At 38.0% G+C, this 18,932-nt stretch overlaps 1 protein-coding gene across 1 annotated transcript in view; it reads left to right on the top strand.

Annotated features, from left to right (window-relative positions):
* The first annotated feature begins 871 nt into the window (after positions 1 to 871).
* The window catches only part of LOC137600377 (calretinin-like), an 18,062-nt gene continuing 1 nt past the window's right edge, over positions 872 to 18,932 (top strand). Inside the window, exons 1-13 of the mRNA XM_068321973.1 lie at positions 872 to 912; positions 8,618 to 8,700; positions 8,882 to 9,142; positions 14,043 to 14,125; positions 14,736 to 14,825; positions 14,945 to 15,025; positions 15,959 to 16,015; positions 16,160 to 16,237; positions 16,762 to 16,817; positions 16,913 to 16,952; positions 17,322 to 17,375; positions 18,087 to 18,158; positions 18,325 to 18,932. The exon at positions 18,325 to 18,932 is cut by the window's right edge and continues 1 nt beyond it. Of these exons, the coding sequence (XP_068178074.1) occupies positions 887 to 912; positions 8,618 to 8,700; positions 8,882 to 9,142; positions 14,043 to 14,125; positions 14,736 to 14,825; positions 14,945 to 15,025; positions 15,959 to 16,015; positions 16,160 to 16,237; positions 16,762 to 16,817; positions 16,913 to 16,952; positions 17,322 to 17,375; positions 18,087 to 18,158; positions 18,325 to 18,441 (1,098 nt within the window). The 5' untranslated portion in view covers positions 872 to 886 and the 3' untranslated portion in view covers positions 18,442 to 18,932. The remainder of the gene's footprint in view (positions 913 to 8,617; positions 8,701 to 8,881; positions 9,143 to 14,042; positions 14,126 to 14,735; positions 14,826 to 14,944; positions 15,026 to 15,958; positions 16,016 to 16,159; positions 16,238 to 16,761; positions 16,818 to 16,912; positions 16,953 to 17,321; positions 17,376 to 18,086; positions 18,159 to 18,324) is intronic.

Raw genomic sequence — 18,932 nt, 5'->3', positions numbered from 1 at the left:
GTGTTTTAAACAGTGTTTTAAAGGTAATACAGATAGAAGGTGGTTTAATATCAGTATGGGGAGGGTTCATAAACGTTTAAATTACCATAAATAATAAGATAAATTGTTGCTATATCGCAGAATATGTTGTTCTCCGTGTGGTTCCTGGAACGCATTAACCACGAGAAACGTGGGTGTACTGTAAATTAAAAAAAAAAAAAATCCCAATAAAGTACTTTCAATAACAAAATATTGAAACTGGAATTCAAACATTTGTTATACTTTTTTTTTTTTTTTAAAGTGAGCAGCAACACCTGTCCATTATTAAAGTAAACCTAAACCACAATACAAAAGAGGTCCGATCATGTCTCTCAATAGGCCAGTATTTTGAACCAACCCGAAACTCAAAGTTCCATCCAGGTTCATTTGTCAGGAGTTAATTCTCCAGGTTTGAGCTGGATTACACCAGAAAACTGGATCACAGAACAAATCAGAACAAGTCATCTTCCACTAATCTCACCCCAACACCGTCACAACACAACACACTGAAACCAGCACATTGCCAGACAAAGTGATTCTTTAGAGAAACAGAGGGGGAATGCAAATATGCATTATATATTTGAGCGTTTTGTGCTTGCAGACTTCAGAGATGATCGTCGGTGGTGACTCTGGCTGTCCTGGTTCAACAGAAAGCCCAACCATAAGATCAATCTGTCGATCACGTTCAGAACCAGAGCCGTGTAATTTTTCATTCCTCTTCCTTTATCTGTGCAGATCCCTCCAGCTTCCTCTCCGAGTCCAAACACACACTTATCCAGGTGTAACCTTCCTCCTGCTCGATGTCCCCAGAGATGGACTCCAGCCCCCCTGCAGCACTGCACATGATAAGTGGATTTACAGAAATTGGATGGAACCTGATTATCCGGCTCACAGGTTCAAGTGATAATTTTGTTTATTGCTTTGGTTTATCTGCTTCTCCTGCAATTTTTGTTAATAAGTGCTCATTAGCAAGTCCTGCTAACACGCTAAACCCATGATAATATTATACCTGCTAAACAACAAGCTGAGAGAGTAACTTGAAATGTTCTTGTGTGTTCATCTGTAATTTTGACAAATTACACCCAGAGCCAAAACAGTAAACAGCTAAAAACACCACAAAGATTCAGAATTATGATGGTTTCACTTTTTCTGGAGTCAAAGAAATATGAAAGTTAAGTACAGTATATGTAGAGGATTTATGGGGTGTATTACTTTGTGCTTTTCACACAGGATGAACGTTGAGGATGACAGTAATGTTTCTGTGAGAGATGGAGAAGAAATAAACCAAGCGCTCAGCAATCTCAGTAACATCTGCTGTCTGTCATGGCGGCTCTGCAGCGATGCAAACGAGTGTTTCGCTCTCCTCCTGCAGCTGCTGTCTGACAACAAAACCCTCTTTGTCCCTCTTTCACAGGAAAGAGACGGGGGATCATTTAAAAACCAAGACAAAATGGATCAATCTCCAAATTAGAAAGAGAAATATTAGCTGTGCTACATCTGGTACATCTGACATAAGTCATACTTTCATAGGGTGCAATCAAGTACGATGAAATACTTTTCCATTTGTGTTTGTGAAGTTTATATCTGGGGGATTTTTAAAATGTTCTGCAAAAGCCATCTGAGATTCAAAAACGGGTTTTTTTCTGCAGCATATAGAGGAAATGCAAAAATGAAATCAGCCAGAAAACTGCAGATAAGAAAAAGAGAGGTGTAAAGATATAATCCAGTCAGATAGTTGAAAGCTTCTCTTCTTATAAACTGACTTCTGCAGTTATCATTCGTACTGATAAATATATACGATGCTCTATATTCTTATGGTAATCCTTGGGAAACCCCTGACAGAGATATGCGTTTGGGAAAATCTTTGACAAGAAGGCATTAAGTAATCTGACTTTCATTTGAGTCCTGGTTTAGTGTTCCGTGTACATTGAGCGTAAGAGTCTGTAGGGAAAATTTAAACATTTACTGGAGGAGAGAGATGGGCTTCAGGTCACAAATCTTCCATTATGGCAGATGTTTTCCACTCATAAACAACAGCAACCAATTAACCTCTGACACCCAGCCAGAATTGGGGTGTCAATCCCTGTCAATTCTTGGAAATATTGCAGTTTAGTTCCAGTTCTAATGACTGGTTTTATGGATTGGATATGTAAATCATGTTCGATGGCCTTAGATTTATTGTTAAAGCACAATGTTCTCTGGGTTGTCTTCTTAAAATGCAAATTAGTCCAACTCTGTCTCTCTCAGCTGGTTTTGACAATCGTCCCTGCAGAGAGGAATCAGCAGGAAATGCAGGTTATTAACGTGAACCCAAACCCTCTGTTGGTAACGACGACACAAACAAAGCTGTCCTGACTTTAAGCATCCGGCTGTTTAACTCTAAATGTCATGTACAGTCACCTCTGGATGGTTTTAAGTTTTATACGTCTGCCAAAAAAATCTGAACTCATCACCTTTATGATTATTATTATGATATGAACATATAGTAACATGGATATAAGGGGAATTTACATCCACTGAATATTAAAATAACCTCTTGAATATCAGTTATTTTGATTTTTTATTCATTTATTTATTAATTTTATTTATTAATTTTATTTATTAATTTATTTATTTGTAATTTTGTTTTCGATTCCTGTAGATCCGGGGTGTCAAACTCATTTTCACTGAGGGCCACATCAGAGTAACGGCTGTCCTCAAAGGGCCAGATGTAACTAATAAATGTAACTAAATGTAACTCAATGTAATGTTAAATAAATATAACTACTCCTTAATGTTAAATAACTCTGAATTTATTACTTATTCAAGTAACAAACATTACAATTGCACAGAAAAAAAAAGTTTGTTTCTCTGTTTCAACATAAATCCTTTTAATTTGTCAGGTTATTAAACCCACAGAACTCCATCAATCAAGGATCAAACTATGAATGAATAAAGAAAAATAACATCAAACACAACTTTAGAGTTAAAATGGGTTTAGTTACTGCATTGTGGGAAATGTAGTTTATTTATTTTTTAGGCGCCCACCTTTTATGCTCTCGCGGGCCACATAACATGATGTGGTGGGCCACATTTGGCCCCCGGGCCATGAGTTTGACACATGTGCTGAATAGTTTTTTTTTAATGCATTCTGCATTGTCACATGACCAATCCCATCACACATCACAAATCCAGTGCAGAAAACAACATGAAAATCTTTCAGGCATTATTAATTTAACAATCTTATATAAAGCATTAATTAGTGTTTATTATGATGGGAGGATCAGAAGTCAGGCAGCTCTTTTAATCCAACTAATCCTGTGAGTTCCACTGCAGAGCAACACCTCAAACAACAACTCCTGCATAAGAAAATGTGCAAATACTGTTCATCAAAAGTGAGTTGATGGAAATGTTCTTCTTACTACTAAATGAAAGTCAGAGAGAGCAGCGCAGCGTCAGTACGAACAGAAGAGCTCACAACTTTTGGAGATTTGAAATGCTGACATTGCATGTGAGTGTGCATATTTTTTCTGTCACGGTGTTGGGTGTCTAAAAAAATCTGAATAGTCCAAAATGTAATCTGTTGGCTAAAGCCTGCCTGACCTCCATTCAGATCCAAGAGCTTGAACTCTGAACTTATTGTGTCATTTGTTGCCCAAAATAAAAACACAACAGAGACATGAACCCGTTAGTGTGAGAAGCTGGGTCACACATGTTTTCCTAAAGCCCGGCGGCTAGATTATGTCCCATATGGGCCTCGGTTTTAGTTTAATGTGATTAATTTGTTTCAACACTTGTATCCAGGACTGATTTGGCATTTCTCTACTGCAGTGTATTTGAACCGTTAAAATCAATAGCTGATAGATTAGCTCTTTTACTGTGCTGTTTTCCAGACATTGAACTCTGTCTGTCTCCCACTCTTTGCTTGAAGGCACGTCGATAGACCCCCGTTCATCTGCTGATGTGGATTGACCCGGTGGAGGGGATTGCCTGGACAGGGGGTGGTGGGTTTGGGGCACAAATCAGGCCTGAGGGACACTTGTTTGCTTTCAATATGTGCACGTACACGCATGCATCACACACACACACACACACACACACACACACACACACACACACACACACACACACACACACACACACGTGGAGATATGCTTGCTCAGGTCTATGTGTACTGCACCTTTCACTCATGCATGTGGGAGTGCCTGTTGTGCTTCAGTGCATTTGTTTATGGAGGCCTGTCAACTCACCATGATTCACTGCGGCGTTGAGCTCCGGCGCTCCGACATGTTTTCCCTCCATGTTTGTGATCCATGTCGGCACAGATTAATTTTTGTCCTTCCAAAAATTACAGATGATGAAAACGAGGGATATAGGGTAGGTGGAGTTGGACGTGAGCTTTTACTCTGTTTGTGAGCGGAGGTGAAAAACGTCTGGAAGGAAACCGTCTGCGTTATTTTAGAAAATCCTGAAGGTGTTATTTTTAGATACTAGAAAAATATTCTTTTATTATTAATTGGCTCATTTCATAGGATAGAGCCCAATAAGAAGAAAGATATCACTTTCTTTTCATACTTAATCATTGTTTAAGTTTGCATATCTATTGGCTGATTAAAACATGTTATTTTTATATAATTTAGGGAGTTGAAGCCTTTTTTTTCCAAGGCAGGAAGAGATTAAAATGATTTCTTTATGTCTTTCATTCTAATTATTTGATTATTTGATCAAAATGTTTTTTTCCAAAACACCAAACTGCCTGCTTGAATCCTATGAGTGAGTTAACGTGTGCGTCCACCTGATGCATCCTGCTCGGCACTGATGTGTGTGTTTTCTAACTTTTCATTTACATAATTTGTGGATCAGTGACTGCGGAGCTCACAGTTGCATCAGGAGGACAAATAATCACTTTTTGTCTCCGGTGGCGTTATTACTAATGGTTGTGTTGTTTTTGCAGTTGAGAAATGTGTTCTCTGGAGGTATTTTAATTGTTCCCCATGGAGGGAGGTGAACAGACTCTTCTGTCAACATACCTTATAGGTGCCATTCTCCACACAGTAAACTCACATATATGATTTTTATCATGTTGCAGCAGAATTCTGCACATCAGCTGTCCGCTGTAGGGTGACTGTGGTGTGTTTTGCACACATTGTTTGAGCTCTATAACATCAGGAGGCCTCAGCAGCGCTAATGGACGTATGTGATGTTCTACATATATATTTCAGATCCAGATAGCAAGACATAAATGATGTGGTGCTCCTCATTGTTGAGTGTTTATCTGATGTTGGGCTCTGAAGAGAATCAACCAACAAAGCACCAAATAGACTGAAAATTACATTCTGCTTTATCAGTTTTCAGCCGTTAGCAACCAATGGTTTCCATATCTGACGATCACACTATAGTCCACATTGTGCTGCTGATAAAACGGCTGATTATGGCGATGAGGCATCCTGTCACTCTAATTTACACAAATCATACACCCCCACTCTGAGTTGTGCTCAATCGTATTAACACTGGAGCAAAATGTCTCTGGCACTCAAAGCCAGAAAGCTTAATTTAATCTACATGCACACTTCCACACAAATAAGCCCACATTGTGACATTCATTCCTGCCAACAATATGCACATTTGGTATTCATTGTTCCCCTGAGCGTGTGATTATGTAGTTTTAGTTGTGTGCAGGACTCTGGTGTCATTTATGTCTAGATATGCAGTTATTGCATTTATCTGATTAGCAGTTCAGCAGAACGCCCGTCTGCTGACTCGTGTGTGTCTTCTGATGCATGCAAATCGATACTAGACACAGTTGTGTTGTGATAATCAACAGCGGCGCTCATTATGGGATGCCTGCAGGTGTCTGAGGTGTGCAGAGAGGCAGCACACATGGTGACTGTCTCAAACTCAGGAAGTTCACCCAATACGAAACCAACACTGGGTAACTGTGACTCACAAACACACACAGATTACATCTCACCTCTTTAACACAAACTCTTATTGATCTTGTGCCTACCCTTGTCTTAGCATGTCAGATGCAACAAATATCCCTGATGGTCGTCTCTTCAGCTTGTGAACCATCTGTCAATCAAATCAGATCAGAGAAATTCAGCCGTGTCCATGCTTAAGGTTAATGGATGCAAACACAAGCAACAGGATCATCTAATAGTTATGTACAAATATACATAGATTTGTTTTTTTTAGATAGAACTTTTCACTCTTTTAATATTTTAGCTCATGACAACACTGACTGCTGTCATGCTCATCAGAAACTGGCCTCTTTTAGACATGAATAAGCAGATAGGTCACACGTGGGCCGGGCAGGCAGCTGTACAGCTGCATCTGATGGTTTGTTGTTGTTATTTAGAAGACACTAATGTTTAATATAATGTTTTCCCACATCCTTTCAAACACACTGTGAATGTCTCGTTGCATGAATCTCAGAAAGCAAAGCACAGAATAAAAAAATATATAAGGGAAAAGGTTTGAAGTCACGTGGAGTTCTTCAAAAAAAAGTTAGTTTCATTGGATTAATGTCGGCGTCTGTAGGAAAAGGAAGAAATTCTCTGAGGCTTTTATTTACAGCGACACACTGAAAACACTCAACTATGAGCATAAATAGATGCCTCAATATATATATATATATATATATATATATATATATATATATATATATATATATATATATATATATATATATATATATATATATATATATATATATATATATATATATATATATATATATATATTGATACATAATAAGCAAAATAAGCAAGCTTAGTGTTTAATTTTAGTTCCTGAGTTGTTACTTTTATTCTAGAGATATTTGTAGTGTTGGTGATGGTTTCATTTTTTACCCTCTGTATTTAATGAAAAGTAAAGTTGGTAAGAAACACAATCCAGTGTTTATGGTGTACTGCTTTGTCCACTTCAGGTGTCATTTTTAAAACAAAACAAAACATATTGTTAAAGGAGTCTTTAAAGCTGTGTTGGAGAAATGGCTGGTCTTTATTCGAGCAAGACGGATGTGGTGAAACAACAGCGGCGGCAGACTGAGGCGGTAATAATCATCCATAACAAAAACCATTAACACACAGATTCCAAATGCAGCCACTAACGGATCTGTCTTTATGTAAATGGGAATATATTTCAATCAGTTTTCAGTCAGTTCAATTTACTCCAGAATGAGTAATGCCAAATCTGTGCTCTGACCATAGCTTATTACTAATCTAATAAAGTAATGAGGTATTTTCGTATATAAACTCAGAAGGATTTGTGTTCTTGATCCTGCAAAATTCTGTAAACGACTAAAGATCTTCTGTCACGTTTCAGGAAATTACATCAAAGTGAAGTCAAAGCCTCTGAAACACCTGGTTGTGTGGAACATGTCCTCCTCCTGCGTGAATCGTAACCATTAAGCCTCTTTAACGAAGCTGAATGTAATCTTTCACGTCATTGATTTTATCATTTAAACAGCCTTAAAAGGATTGTGTCATTATACATGACATGCAAACATTTGATGACCAGCTAATAACGTTAACATCAACCAGTGTCCGTGTGTGTGTGCATGTGTGTAACTGTGCACCCGTGTCCATGTGTTGTGCTATATAAAGACTTGAGTGTTTGCAACATACTATTTTCAAATTTGACAGGGGATTGGATTTTAATCATTTGGGTTTTGTTTTTTTTTTGCTTTGTTTTGTTGTCGTGTGTATTTAATTCAATCCATGAACCTTGTCTTGTGTTCAGTGTCTCTCAGACTGTGTCTCATTGTTTTTCTGTGTTTGCTTCTCATGATTTCCTCTTTCCTGAACTGTTTTCTGGACTTTCACCCACTTTGGAGGACCAATTGTGTCTGCAGCTACTAAAAATCTGCATGTTTATTTAAACTATTTTTGATCTGGCATTTGTATCTGCGTTCGAGCCGTTCATTCAGAACTTAAACATGTCTGTAATCCTTCTTTGGTTATCTCATATTCCGCATTATTGATCCTGTCACCTCATGTCCAACTGTCCACAAAATCAAATCCAATGAACTGAAATTATTTCATATCATTTGTTTTCATATGATAGGAGATCCTATATCCTTCAACCTTTTCTTTTTAACACACACACAGTTGTGCACACTTGTCCACTTTTCATTTCTTTGTCTACATTCTCCCTCGTTGGTCTTCACTCCCCCATCCCTCACACCAGCTTGTAGTAAAAGGGCCGCACTTCACAGTCGGTGGGGGTAAAATAGATAAGAGTTCACAGCTGATCCTGCAGAACGGGCAGAAGTCTGTTTGTGATTTAGGAGCCGTGTAACATCCATGCTGCTTCTGCATGGATGTATGCCAAGCGTGTGCTTGATTGGTTAAGAAGACGGATCAGCCCTCTGAAGCTCTCTGACTGGTGAGAATGATGGAAGGCTTGGGTGAGGGAGGAGGTGAGAGTAAAAGTTAAAAACAGAGAGAGGAAACAAGTCATGTCCGCTTGGTTAAAATCAAACACACAAATTGTGTCCCTTGGTGCATCATAAGATGCACATCGCTGCATATTCCTATTGTTTTCCTCCTCCTGAAGTGTTGTGGCCCCTGGGATGGGATATTTAATCTATTCCATCTTTTTATTTTATCATTCACAGTGCAGAGAGCCATTGTATCAGAGGAGACAGAGATGACATGGATCCTGCCAGCCACTGGAGCCAGCAGGGCGCCTTGCTGAAGGGTAAATTGTTTGATGTAATTCATTCCCCAGAGGAGAAGCAGGATTGAATGATGTATAATGATCCTGCTATTAAACTAGGAGCATGGGCAGCAGCTAATGATAACTCATATGCAAAGCCCTCCACCTCCTCTTCCTCCTCCTCCTCCTCCTCTTTGGTAATTGGTCTCTTGCTGCCTTTCAGGGCTCCTCCTTTCGCTGGAGGCGCCTCCGTGTGGCGGTCAGAAGAATTACGCACGCCGCGGGGGGTTTAAAAGCCTCAACAGAGGAGGAACAGCCCCCATAACCACGGAGCTCTACACGGGGAAAAGTTCACCACTCACTATCACTAGCAGGAGACGAGCAGCGGACATGGCAACCCAAGCAAAGCAGGCGCCTCACCTGCACCTGGCCGAGCTGACCGCCGCGCAGTTCATCGACATCTGGAAGCGTTTTGACGCAGACGGTCAGTGCGTAAAGTGTTCCCCGGTCTGATGAGCATTTGATCGGACTGGTCAAATATAATTTATTACTATCAGCTAAAAAAAAAATTACAACTTTTATGATTATGTTTAAATAATTTTGAATTTAGATTTTGACTGTGAAGATAGTGACACTAACTGCTGTAAGAAATAATATCTTTGCTCCAGATTACACCAGTAGAATTGTTAGTGAGAATTTTTATTTCGTTTTTAAATTAATTGAAAATTCAATTTACTTCTTTGTCTGTATTATCTTTCTCTGAGATAAACCCATCAGTAGAGTTGTGGTCGTTTGATGCTTTGATTTAAGGCGTTGCTTCCGTTATATTCATGAAATATTTAGCGCTATATTGACGTGCGTTCAGTTTATTTGTGTATGAGGAGATTCTGAATCTTAGTCCTCTCTCTCTCTCTCTCTCTCTCTCTCTCTCTCTCTCTCTCTCTCTCTCTCCCTCTCTCTCTCTCTCTGCGCGTCCACGCGTACAGGTGCGCGCACAGGCAGTTACAGAAAATGTAGTCAAATCATATTCCAACAGCAGCGTAAACACACACCCATTTTACTTCAGGTACATCCCAGTGGTGAAGTCAGGTATAGAGTGATGCTGTGATTATTATACAGTAATGAATTATTAACAATGATGCCTGTAAGAGCCTGTTTAATGATGCAGGTGTTGGACAGCAGATTATTTGTAATCTAAAAGTCATTACAGGTAGATGTGAAGTGAGAGTCGAGTGAATTAAATCAACTTTATTGATGACCTGTGGTAATTAATCTGTCAGGAAGTCGTTGTTTCGGCTCCTCAGGGACGGTTACTTTTGGGTCCGTAAGGGTTGTGACTGAAGGATTTCTGCGGTGAGATCAACCCCCCCCCCCCATTGGAGGGGGGATGCTGGTGTGATGGAGGCTGATTCCGGTGTTGAAGTGATGAATCTGGTGCATCTGAGCAGAATGAGAGGTGATGGTGAGGTGGGAGATGTGGGATGAAGGAACATCAAATTAAATTTGTTAAGAAAAAACATCAAATGGTTCATAGTCCTATTTTCAGATTTCAATGTTTGCTTGATTTCTTTCGATTTTAAACAGATTTTTTGTAATAAAAACAATTCTTCAGTCCTAGTAACGGTATGATCCCATTTTGAATCTATCAATCGCGCTACTACCATGGAGTAAAAATCAGTAAAAATTTCCGTTTTTTAAATTTGCCTTATGCAAATGTTCTTAGTAAGCACATTTGCAGAGTTACATTTGCTCACTGTTTACATGCCGATAATGGTTTTACTTGTCTGGACTCCTCAGAGTAAAGAATCTCAGGTCTGCTGCTCGCCAAGTTGTTCATTGGACATTTTCCCAGCAGCAAAGCTGCAGATGAGAGTTGTTGTCTCTGCCTCACGACCAGCCACCCCAGCTTCAGCGAATTTCGTTTGCAAATTGAAGGATTATTTTCTAAAGCCATTCAGAAAAAAAAATGCTTTGACCTCCCCTGTTAAATCTTTCAGAAACTCTGACAAATCCACAATTTATTTCCATCCAAAAGCCCAACATCAACACAGCGACCAACAAAACTCTATATTTATCTATGGCTGTGGTTTTTCTGTTTACTGTTTCTGTGCCTTAGCATCTATATGTTTACTATGGCTATGATAGAATAGAAGATAGTCAATCTTCTCCTTCTATTTGGTTCGTTTGATGACATTTATAAATTAAATTGTTAAATTTTACAGCATAATAAAAACATACCTGTCAGGCGATTGGATGACCGTTCATTCAGTTGTAAATTCCAAACTGATTGGTGGGAAATTGATCCACAATGGCTCAGATGTGGACGACTGCATTGATTGTAATTAACTTTAATTAGCTTTAGTAGAAGAGGAAGGTCAAAACTAGTCGTAATGATAGTGAATAATCCATTTAATTCATCCTTAATTTGCTGATGGGATGTTTTTGGGATCAACAGGTTGTGTTTTTAGCCGCAGCTGAACAGCCGGACCAGAGCTCCTTCAGGCAAATCTGGAGCAATTAAACAAAGGAAGTTATTCTTTACTTTAAGGGAGTCATGTGTTTCCTCTTTTTAGATTTCACTCATCATGTGTCGGGCAGCTGGATTATTTTTCTGAGGTGTTGTTGAGATGATCACGTATTCTACTTTTAGGTTTCTGCTGAGACAATAAATGTAGTGAGGTTAGAACTGTAGGTCCTGATCACTGTGGTTAACAACATGTTGATCAGTCGGGGCAAGATTTGTTATTCAAACATGTCTTGTTTCACTTTGGTATTTCCATGTCGTTGTTCTTTTGTGTCTGATGCTGACTCACTTCATTTGTAGAAATAGATCGGTCACCACAGAAGTCGTTAGACCCCAAAAACCAGAATAATTCAATAGGTTGGTGGTGTACTGGTCTGACACCAGAAACCAGAAACCAGTCTGCTGTGACACGTTTCTGCAAACGTGATGAATCCTTCTATCCACATTTACCCCCTGACTCTACATCTGACACCACCAAACAAAATTTCTCATTCTTAGTTAAACACCTTGATATCTACTGAATGGATTGCTATGAAATTTGTTGACATATTCACATCTCCCTCAGAAGGATTAGAGGTGATGTTTCATCAGCCGCCACCACCAGGTAGACTAACAGTATCATCTGTCAGCTTCACTTTGTGTTTGTGTGCTAATATATACTGTAACTGTTAGCATCTTAACATGCTCAATAAAGGCTGTAAACATGATGAACTTTATTCAATGGAAAAATGCTGAACATCAACATTTTAACACTCGTCTTCACACAGTGATGTTAGCATTAGCTAAAAAAAAAAAAACCCAGGATGACATGTAATTAACTTTGTCATGATCAGACATCATTTTAGCTGTTTATGATGGAACAGTTTTGGTATTTTTAAATACGTACAAGCTTTTATTCACCATATTAATTCTGTATCTGAACAAAATTTGATTTAGATTTAACTAAAGGTTTAATTACCTTCACAAAAATATCTAATATGGAGCAACTTTTTTGGCAATAGTTTATAGTTACACAAGAATACTCACAAATCTCTTTGATAATTAATTTTTTTATTGAAATGACTTTATGTTTATTAGAAAACATGTTCTTCCCTCCTGTTAGCCAGTGCTGTGGGTATAGATGTGACCTGAACTCTTTATGATTTCATGTAATTTTCTTCCTTAAACACAGTTTAAAACAGAATTATTGATTATATAATTTGTCTAATGAGAGGTAATTCATCTAACTCTTTTATTCCACATTCTCATTGATGATAAGCATTTATTTTGTTTGCTTTGTTTGCACCAGCAGAGCTTTGTGTTTCTGCAGTGATTTCTTTTAATATCTAAAACAGCAGCTCAGCCCCAGCACAGATGGTGACATTGAGCACCTATAAAATACAGTGTGCAAATAAATCTGAACAGGGGGACGAGAGGGGGGAGAAAATGATCTAAAACGAAAGGGGATGAGAAAACAAGAGATTAAGAGGGGGGGTGGGGTGAACCCATGCATTTTATGGTGTACATCTGCGTTTTGATTCTGAATTAAAACAACAATTTTATTAACGTGTCTTTTCCAATCCCTCCTGGGGTCGTAGACAGATGGGACTCATTCTTATGATTAAAAAGAGAACGTTGAACATTACCCTGTGACCCACAAGGGAGACCAGTGGAGAAAATTACTCCAGTATATTGAATCTTCTCCGGTCATGTGGCAATGACAAGAAATACAAATACAGAAACAGGGATGGAATGCCCCAATAAGCATTAGTCTAACTGCCCCTTTCACTCTCTCAGGCAAGAAAACACTCATTACACTGCTTACACTCCACTGGCACTGAACTCCTTGTTTAGTGCTGCAGCACGCTTCTGCTAAATACCAACTTGCCGTGAGATAAATGTATGCAAATGGTCAATATTCTCAAGTCACGCCCTTGTTTTTGCATGAATTTGATCCAACGTCTTCATCTTATTTACCTGTGTTGTAGAGCTGCAAGCTTCGGTTGTCAACATGGAAACACTACACGCACAGTATTTTCCATACTATAAGGCACACCTAAAAGCATTTAATTTCCTATAAAAACCGAGAGTGTGCCTTATAATCCATTGCGCCTCATATATGAAAAAAGTTTTAAAATAGGCCGCAGAGTCGTGAATGCAATCCCTTTAGCGCAGCTCAATCTAGTGGATGCATAACGCAATCACGGCCATTACAGTAGTTTTTTACTCTATGCGCCTTATAATGATGGGCGCCTTATTCTGGTGAAAATAGTTTTAAAATAGGCCATTTATTGATAGGGCGCCTTATAATCAGATGCGCCTTATAATCCAGTGCGCCTTATATATTCATTTATTGTTGTTGTTGTTATTATAATAATAACAATAATAATAATAATAATTATTATTATTATTATTATCATCATTATCATTATCATTATCATTATCATTATCATTATCATTATCATTATCATTATCATTATCATTATCATTATTATTATTATTTTATGGGCCATTCATTGAAGGTGCGTCTTATAGTCCAGTGCGCCTTATAGTGTGGAAAACACTGTAAATAAGAATTTTCTTCTGTCAGTGCTTGCTTGGGTGACAGAAAACCAGAACAAGGTTTCCAAAATCTAACCCCCAGTGAGCTTTAGTCAAACTTCCTGCAGAGATCTTTCATTAAACTTTTAAAAAGTCAAGAAATCTTTAAAAGCGCCATTTGATCATTTCGTACCTCCAACAAGGCTGTAGGGCTTTTGTCTGACTCTCAGACTACGAGGTCAGACTATCGTGAGACTACAGCTTTTAGATTACATAAATGAGAGATATCAGTGAGTGCTGTCCTGTTCCAGACTAATGGCGTTCCCCTTGTGGTCCACAGGAAATGGTTACATTGAAGGGAAGGAGCTGGAAGACTTTTTTAAAGAGTTGGAAACCGTAAGACACGGACCTGGGGGAAGCATGGTGAGTATGTGCTGGCGGTGGGATGTGGGGATACTGACATGCAGTAGGTTCACAAGGTCACTGTTAATTCATCCTGACAAATAAAAGATAAATCAGTCTGTGGTGAAGTCTGGGTTTTATTGTCTCTAACATAGGAAGAGTTATGTTCGTCAATGTCATGATAGTTTTCAGAAGGGGAGGATTTGATGGTCACATGATGCGCAAAATATTCACTCCTGGTGAACATAAGGAGTGAAAACATGAATTCTTTCAGTGTTCATCATCAACAGTAAGATGACACATGTGCTTTTCCTCATTATGTCAGCAGGAATAGTTTTTAGAATGAGCAAAAAAAATAATTTCAAATTTGTAATAATACAAAAAAATTCTGACTGACAGGATTGATTTAGTCAGCTTTCTGTATTCATGTTTTCTGTTATATATGTATACATATATATATATATATATATATATATATATATATATATATATATATATATATATATATATATATATATATATATATATATATATATATATATATATATATATATATATATATACCTGTATATATTTTTGAATTAAACCTCCATTGTCGTGTCTGTCTTTGACCCGTCGTTCGTGTTAGCAGGATCCTTCTCACGCTGCGTTCAAAGAAAAGATGAAGGAGTTCATGGCCAACATCGACAAGAACTCCGATGGGAAAATCGAGATGTCAGAGGTGAGAACTCTTTCCACTTTTAACAGCAGCAAAAATTATTAGAGTATTTAAAACAATTTAGATGAAGCATCGTTTTAATGGTCTGGATTCGTTCTAAATGTTTGTGTCTTCCCTGTTAGCTGGCACAACTTCTGCCTAAGGAAGAAAACTTCCTGCTCTGCTTTAGAGAGTTTGTGGGAACCAGCACTGAGTTCATGACTGTAAGTTTCTTCATATTATTTATCTGAATCCCTCACCTTATGCTCCCTCAGTACTCGGCACTGATTCAATTTGATGAGGACAATTTTAATTTTATTACTCAGAATGCCTTGAGTTGTCTTTCTGATTTACATTCTTAATATACAGAGCAGCACTGAATTCACTCATTTCAACAGCCATAAATTAATATTTCACACTAAAACATATTTAAACCACACTTTTTAATGAAATTAAAATCCACCTCCACTGTTCTCCAGGTACATTGTTCAAACAAGTAGAGAGAATAAACTCAAACACCGGCTCCACTGTTGTTCTAAATAACCTACATGTACACTCACTTGGTGCACTCAGGCTTGGCTTGGGGGGGGGGGGTTCAGTGGTAGTGTGATATTCAGGCTGCTGTGTGTTGAAGCTATTCTCAGACAGCCATACATTATGAATGGAGCACAGCTTTCTGCAGGGGAAGGCAGTGAGTACTGCAGGGGTTTAGTTATCCCTCTTTGAAAGGTCGTTGACAAAATCTATATGTATGCAAAGTCACATGACTCCACTCTGTAAAAATAAAATGCATCATTAAGAAAAACTAAAATACACTTAAAACTCTCAGGTATTGTGTGGTATTTTTTCCTGTATAAATTTGATAAAATATTAATTCATATCCGCAACATCAGTTGTGTTTTTCTTCATTTGTCATCAAAGGCAAAGTGCACTGACTGCAGTTTTGGTGAATTTCACTTGTTTTTTTTTTTTTGAAAGGGTCCCATCTTGTCTTCAGTCTGTTATCGTCGTTGTTCTCCTGCTTCTATTTTTTTATTTATTTTTTGATACTTGAAAAACACAAAAAAGCTGTTTGTCAGTTTTGCAGATAGCGCACTTTATAAAGTAGTGGTGTTTTCTGAGTGCCACTTCAACAACATCGCTCTCCTCCCCTGCAGGCCTGGCGGAAGTATGACTCTGATCGGAGTGGATACATCGAGTCAAATGAGCTGAGGGTAACGTGTTAAATCTGCAATAATGTTTATTCAGCTTCTCTGCCAGCAGTGGGACATTTTGACAAAAAATAAATAAATTAAAAGATTTAAATCAAACTTTAATCAGACTTTATCATCACTGTGATTCTGTGATTCTGTCTTCAGGGCTTCCTGTCAGACCTGCTGGCAAAGGCTGACAGACACTATGATGAGAAGAAGCTCAAAGAGTACACAGAGACCATTGTGAGTATCATGATGTATCACTCTGCTTTGGAAAAGGGGAAAGAATAACTGACTTCCACTCAAATCAATTTCTATTCGTCTATATGAGAAACTAAGAAGAACCACAAAGAAAAAAGAACCACTAAGAAAAAAACCATGTTTTTGTTGATGCATATACACAATCAACGAAGCTCTCAGTAAATCAAAAGAGATGACATGAAAAGGTTTTTGCGTCACATACTGTACATTATTACATCTAGACTCCTTCACAACAATAATTTCATGTCCATATGCAGCAATTTCCTGCTACGTTTTTACATAATGTAGCTGAAATAACATCCCCAAAGGCTTGCATTAGAATAAAACTGAACAATATGCACCTGTAGTGCTGGTGCTTCACTTCTCTGTGGTCCCAATGCACTCTATAATGCAGCATTCTTAAGTTGATGTGTTTTACATGCAATGTGAGTGAAATTCTGCTCATGAAGACCTTCTATTTGCATCATTTCCCTGATAAATTCTCCTCTAATCTTCTTTCTGTGCAGCTGAGGATGTTTGATCTAAATGGCGACGGTAAGCTGGGTCTCTCTGAGATGGCGAGGTGAGTGCATCTCCACTTCTATTGGTGTGTACTTTTTTTTTTTTAAAGGAGGCTGAGAAAATGAAAGTGAAACCTTCCTTTATGTTTTACTGCAGGCTTTTGCCCGTCCATGAAAATTTCCTGTTGAAGTTCGAGGTAAAATTGAGCTCAAATTGATTTTACGTGTAAAATCACAACTAAAGTCTGACATCCTGTAACTCTGCATGGACGAATAGTAGAATTCAGCAATTCAGTCAGATGTCAACATGTGTAACACATGTATTTTCTCATGTATGTTCCCACACATTCATGCCAGCTTGAGAGAGCAGATCAACAATTCCTTTCTGACAGAGGATTAGTCTGTCTGATCAGGATTAACTCAACAGTAGTCCCAGTTATCAGAATCTGCATGGATTATTATCAGGTCTGGATCTAGTGGGGCTTTTACCGCTGTCGAGAAATACCTTGCAGTTTCTCACGATTTTCATTCCTCTTTCTGCTGTTTTGTTTTTTTTCCACCTGCAGGGCATCAGACTCAAAGTGAAAGAATTTGACTCCATCTTCACCTTCTATGATAAGGTAGCATGTCGCTCCTCATGTCTGCCCCATATAAAGCATATCTCTGTGTTCTGCATGTCACAGGACATCAAATTCATCAGATTACCCATGGGAGTCGCTGATCGCACACTTCTTCTCACTGGCAAACCTACGGCTGTGAAATGACTTAATTTCCATGCTTAGGTTGTCAGGTCACTCGAGTGTATCGCAGTTACCACCAGCTACTCTTATGATTTTGGTGTAATAACAACAACAACAACAACAACAACAACAATAATAATAATAATAATGTTGTTGATAATAACAATAATAATAATGATAATAATAACATGGTTGTTGATAATAATAATAATAATAATAATAATAATAATAATAATAATAATAATAATAATAATAATAATAATAATAATAATAATAACAATAACAATAACAATAATAATAATAATAATAATAATAATAGAACCCAATGTCACCAGCCTTGGAATTATCATTTAAACTTTTTCATTTAATGTAATATGAATGTCTATTTATGTGTGATTTACTATACAGTATATATAAAATTTAAAATTGAAGAGTTTATAGAATGTTTTTGTGTGTTTATCGTCCTGTTTTGGGTTTTAATAACATATTTAATGGTACTGAATCTGTTGTTCATCATGACTGAAGACCTTTTTTTCATGTATTTACATGAGATATATTTTTTCTGCTGTCTGTCATGTTGTCTTTCACCAGGATGGTAACGGGTATATAGATGAGCAGGAACTGGATGCTTTACTGAAGGACCTCTGTGACAAGAAAAAAATGGTAATGAATAGTTGGCCTATTGATTAATGAGTTCAGATTACTTTTCTACTTGCCAAATATAGAGCCATAAGCAGACTTAGACGTGTCTGCTGTGTACTGTACGTTTACACCTGGCATAGACCGCCCCGGTTCCACTGACTGTACGGTCCTGTGTTGTTCCTGGCAGGACGTGGACTCCAAAGGTCTAGGAGGGTACAAAAAGAGCATCATGGCTCTGTCTGATGGAGGGAAGTTGTACCGCACTGAGCTGGAGATTGTCCTCTGTCGGGACTCCCTGCTGTGACCTCCTTGCCTGAGAGTGCTGTTCCCCACCACTCCCCGCCCCCCCGCGCCAATGCATCCTCCTTCCTACCTCTCTCGATGTAACCTGGTGCATGTGTGACCCTAAACCTCGCTACACCATGTAGACTTAAAACAAAAGTGCTCCTGAGAACACAAAGTGTACCGCTGACCCTACTGCTTTAGCTTTTGCACCTCCCTGAGGTCTTTTTTGGATTTTTGAATTGCATTTTCGTAGTGTGACGCCCGTAGTGATGAGTACAGGAATATATTGTGTATTTATTTATTTGAACTCCTGTTTCTAATTTGCTAATATTTGTATTTTTTTTACATTTATCTCATATATGTTTTCTTCTCCAACTGCATTTAGAATTTAACTTGGGCAAAAAATCTGTTCATTTATTTGATTCATTTCTCTTTGCTTTAACATGATCTTGTATATGATGCGGCTTGTACTGTTCGATTAAAGATATATTAAAGATACTGAGACCATGA

The sequence above is a fragment of the Antennarius striatus genome, chromosome 1 (genome assembly GCF_040054535.1).
Source record: "Antennarius striatus isolate MH-2024 chromosome 1, ASM4005453v1, whole genome shotgun sequence".
Lineage (NCBI taxonomy): Eukaryota > Metazoa > Chordata > Actinopteri > Lophiiformes > Antennariidae > Antennarius > Antennarius striatus.
This window is presented reverse-complemented; position numbering and strand designations above follow the sequence as displayed.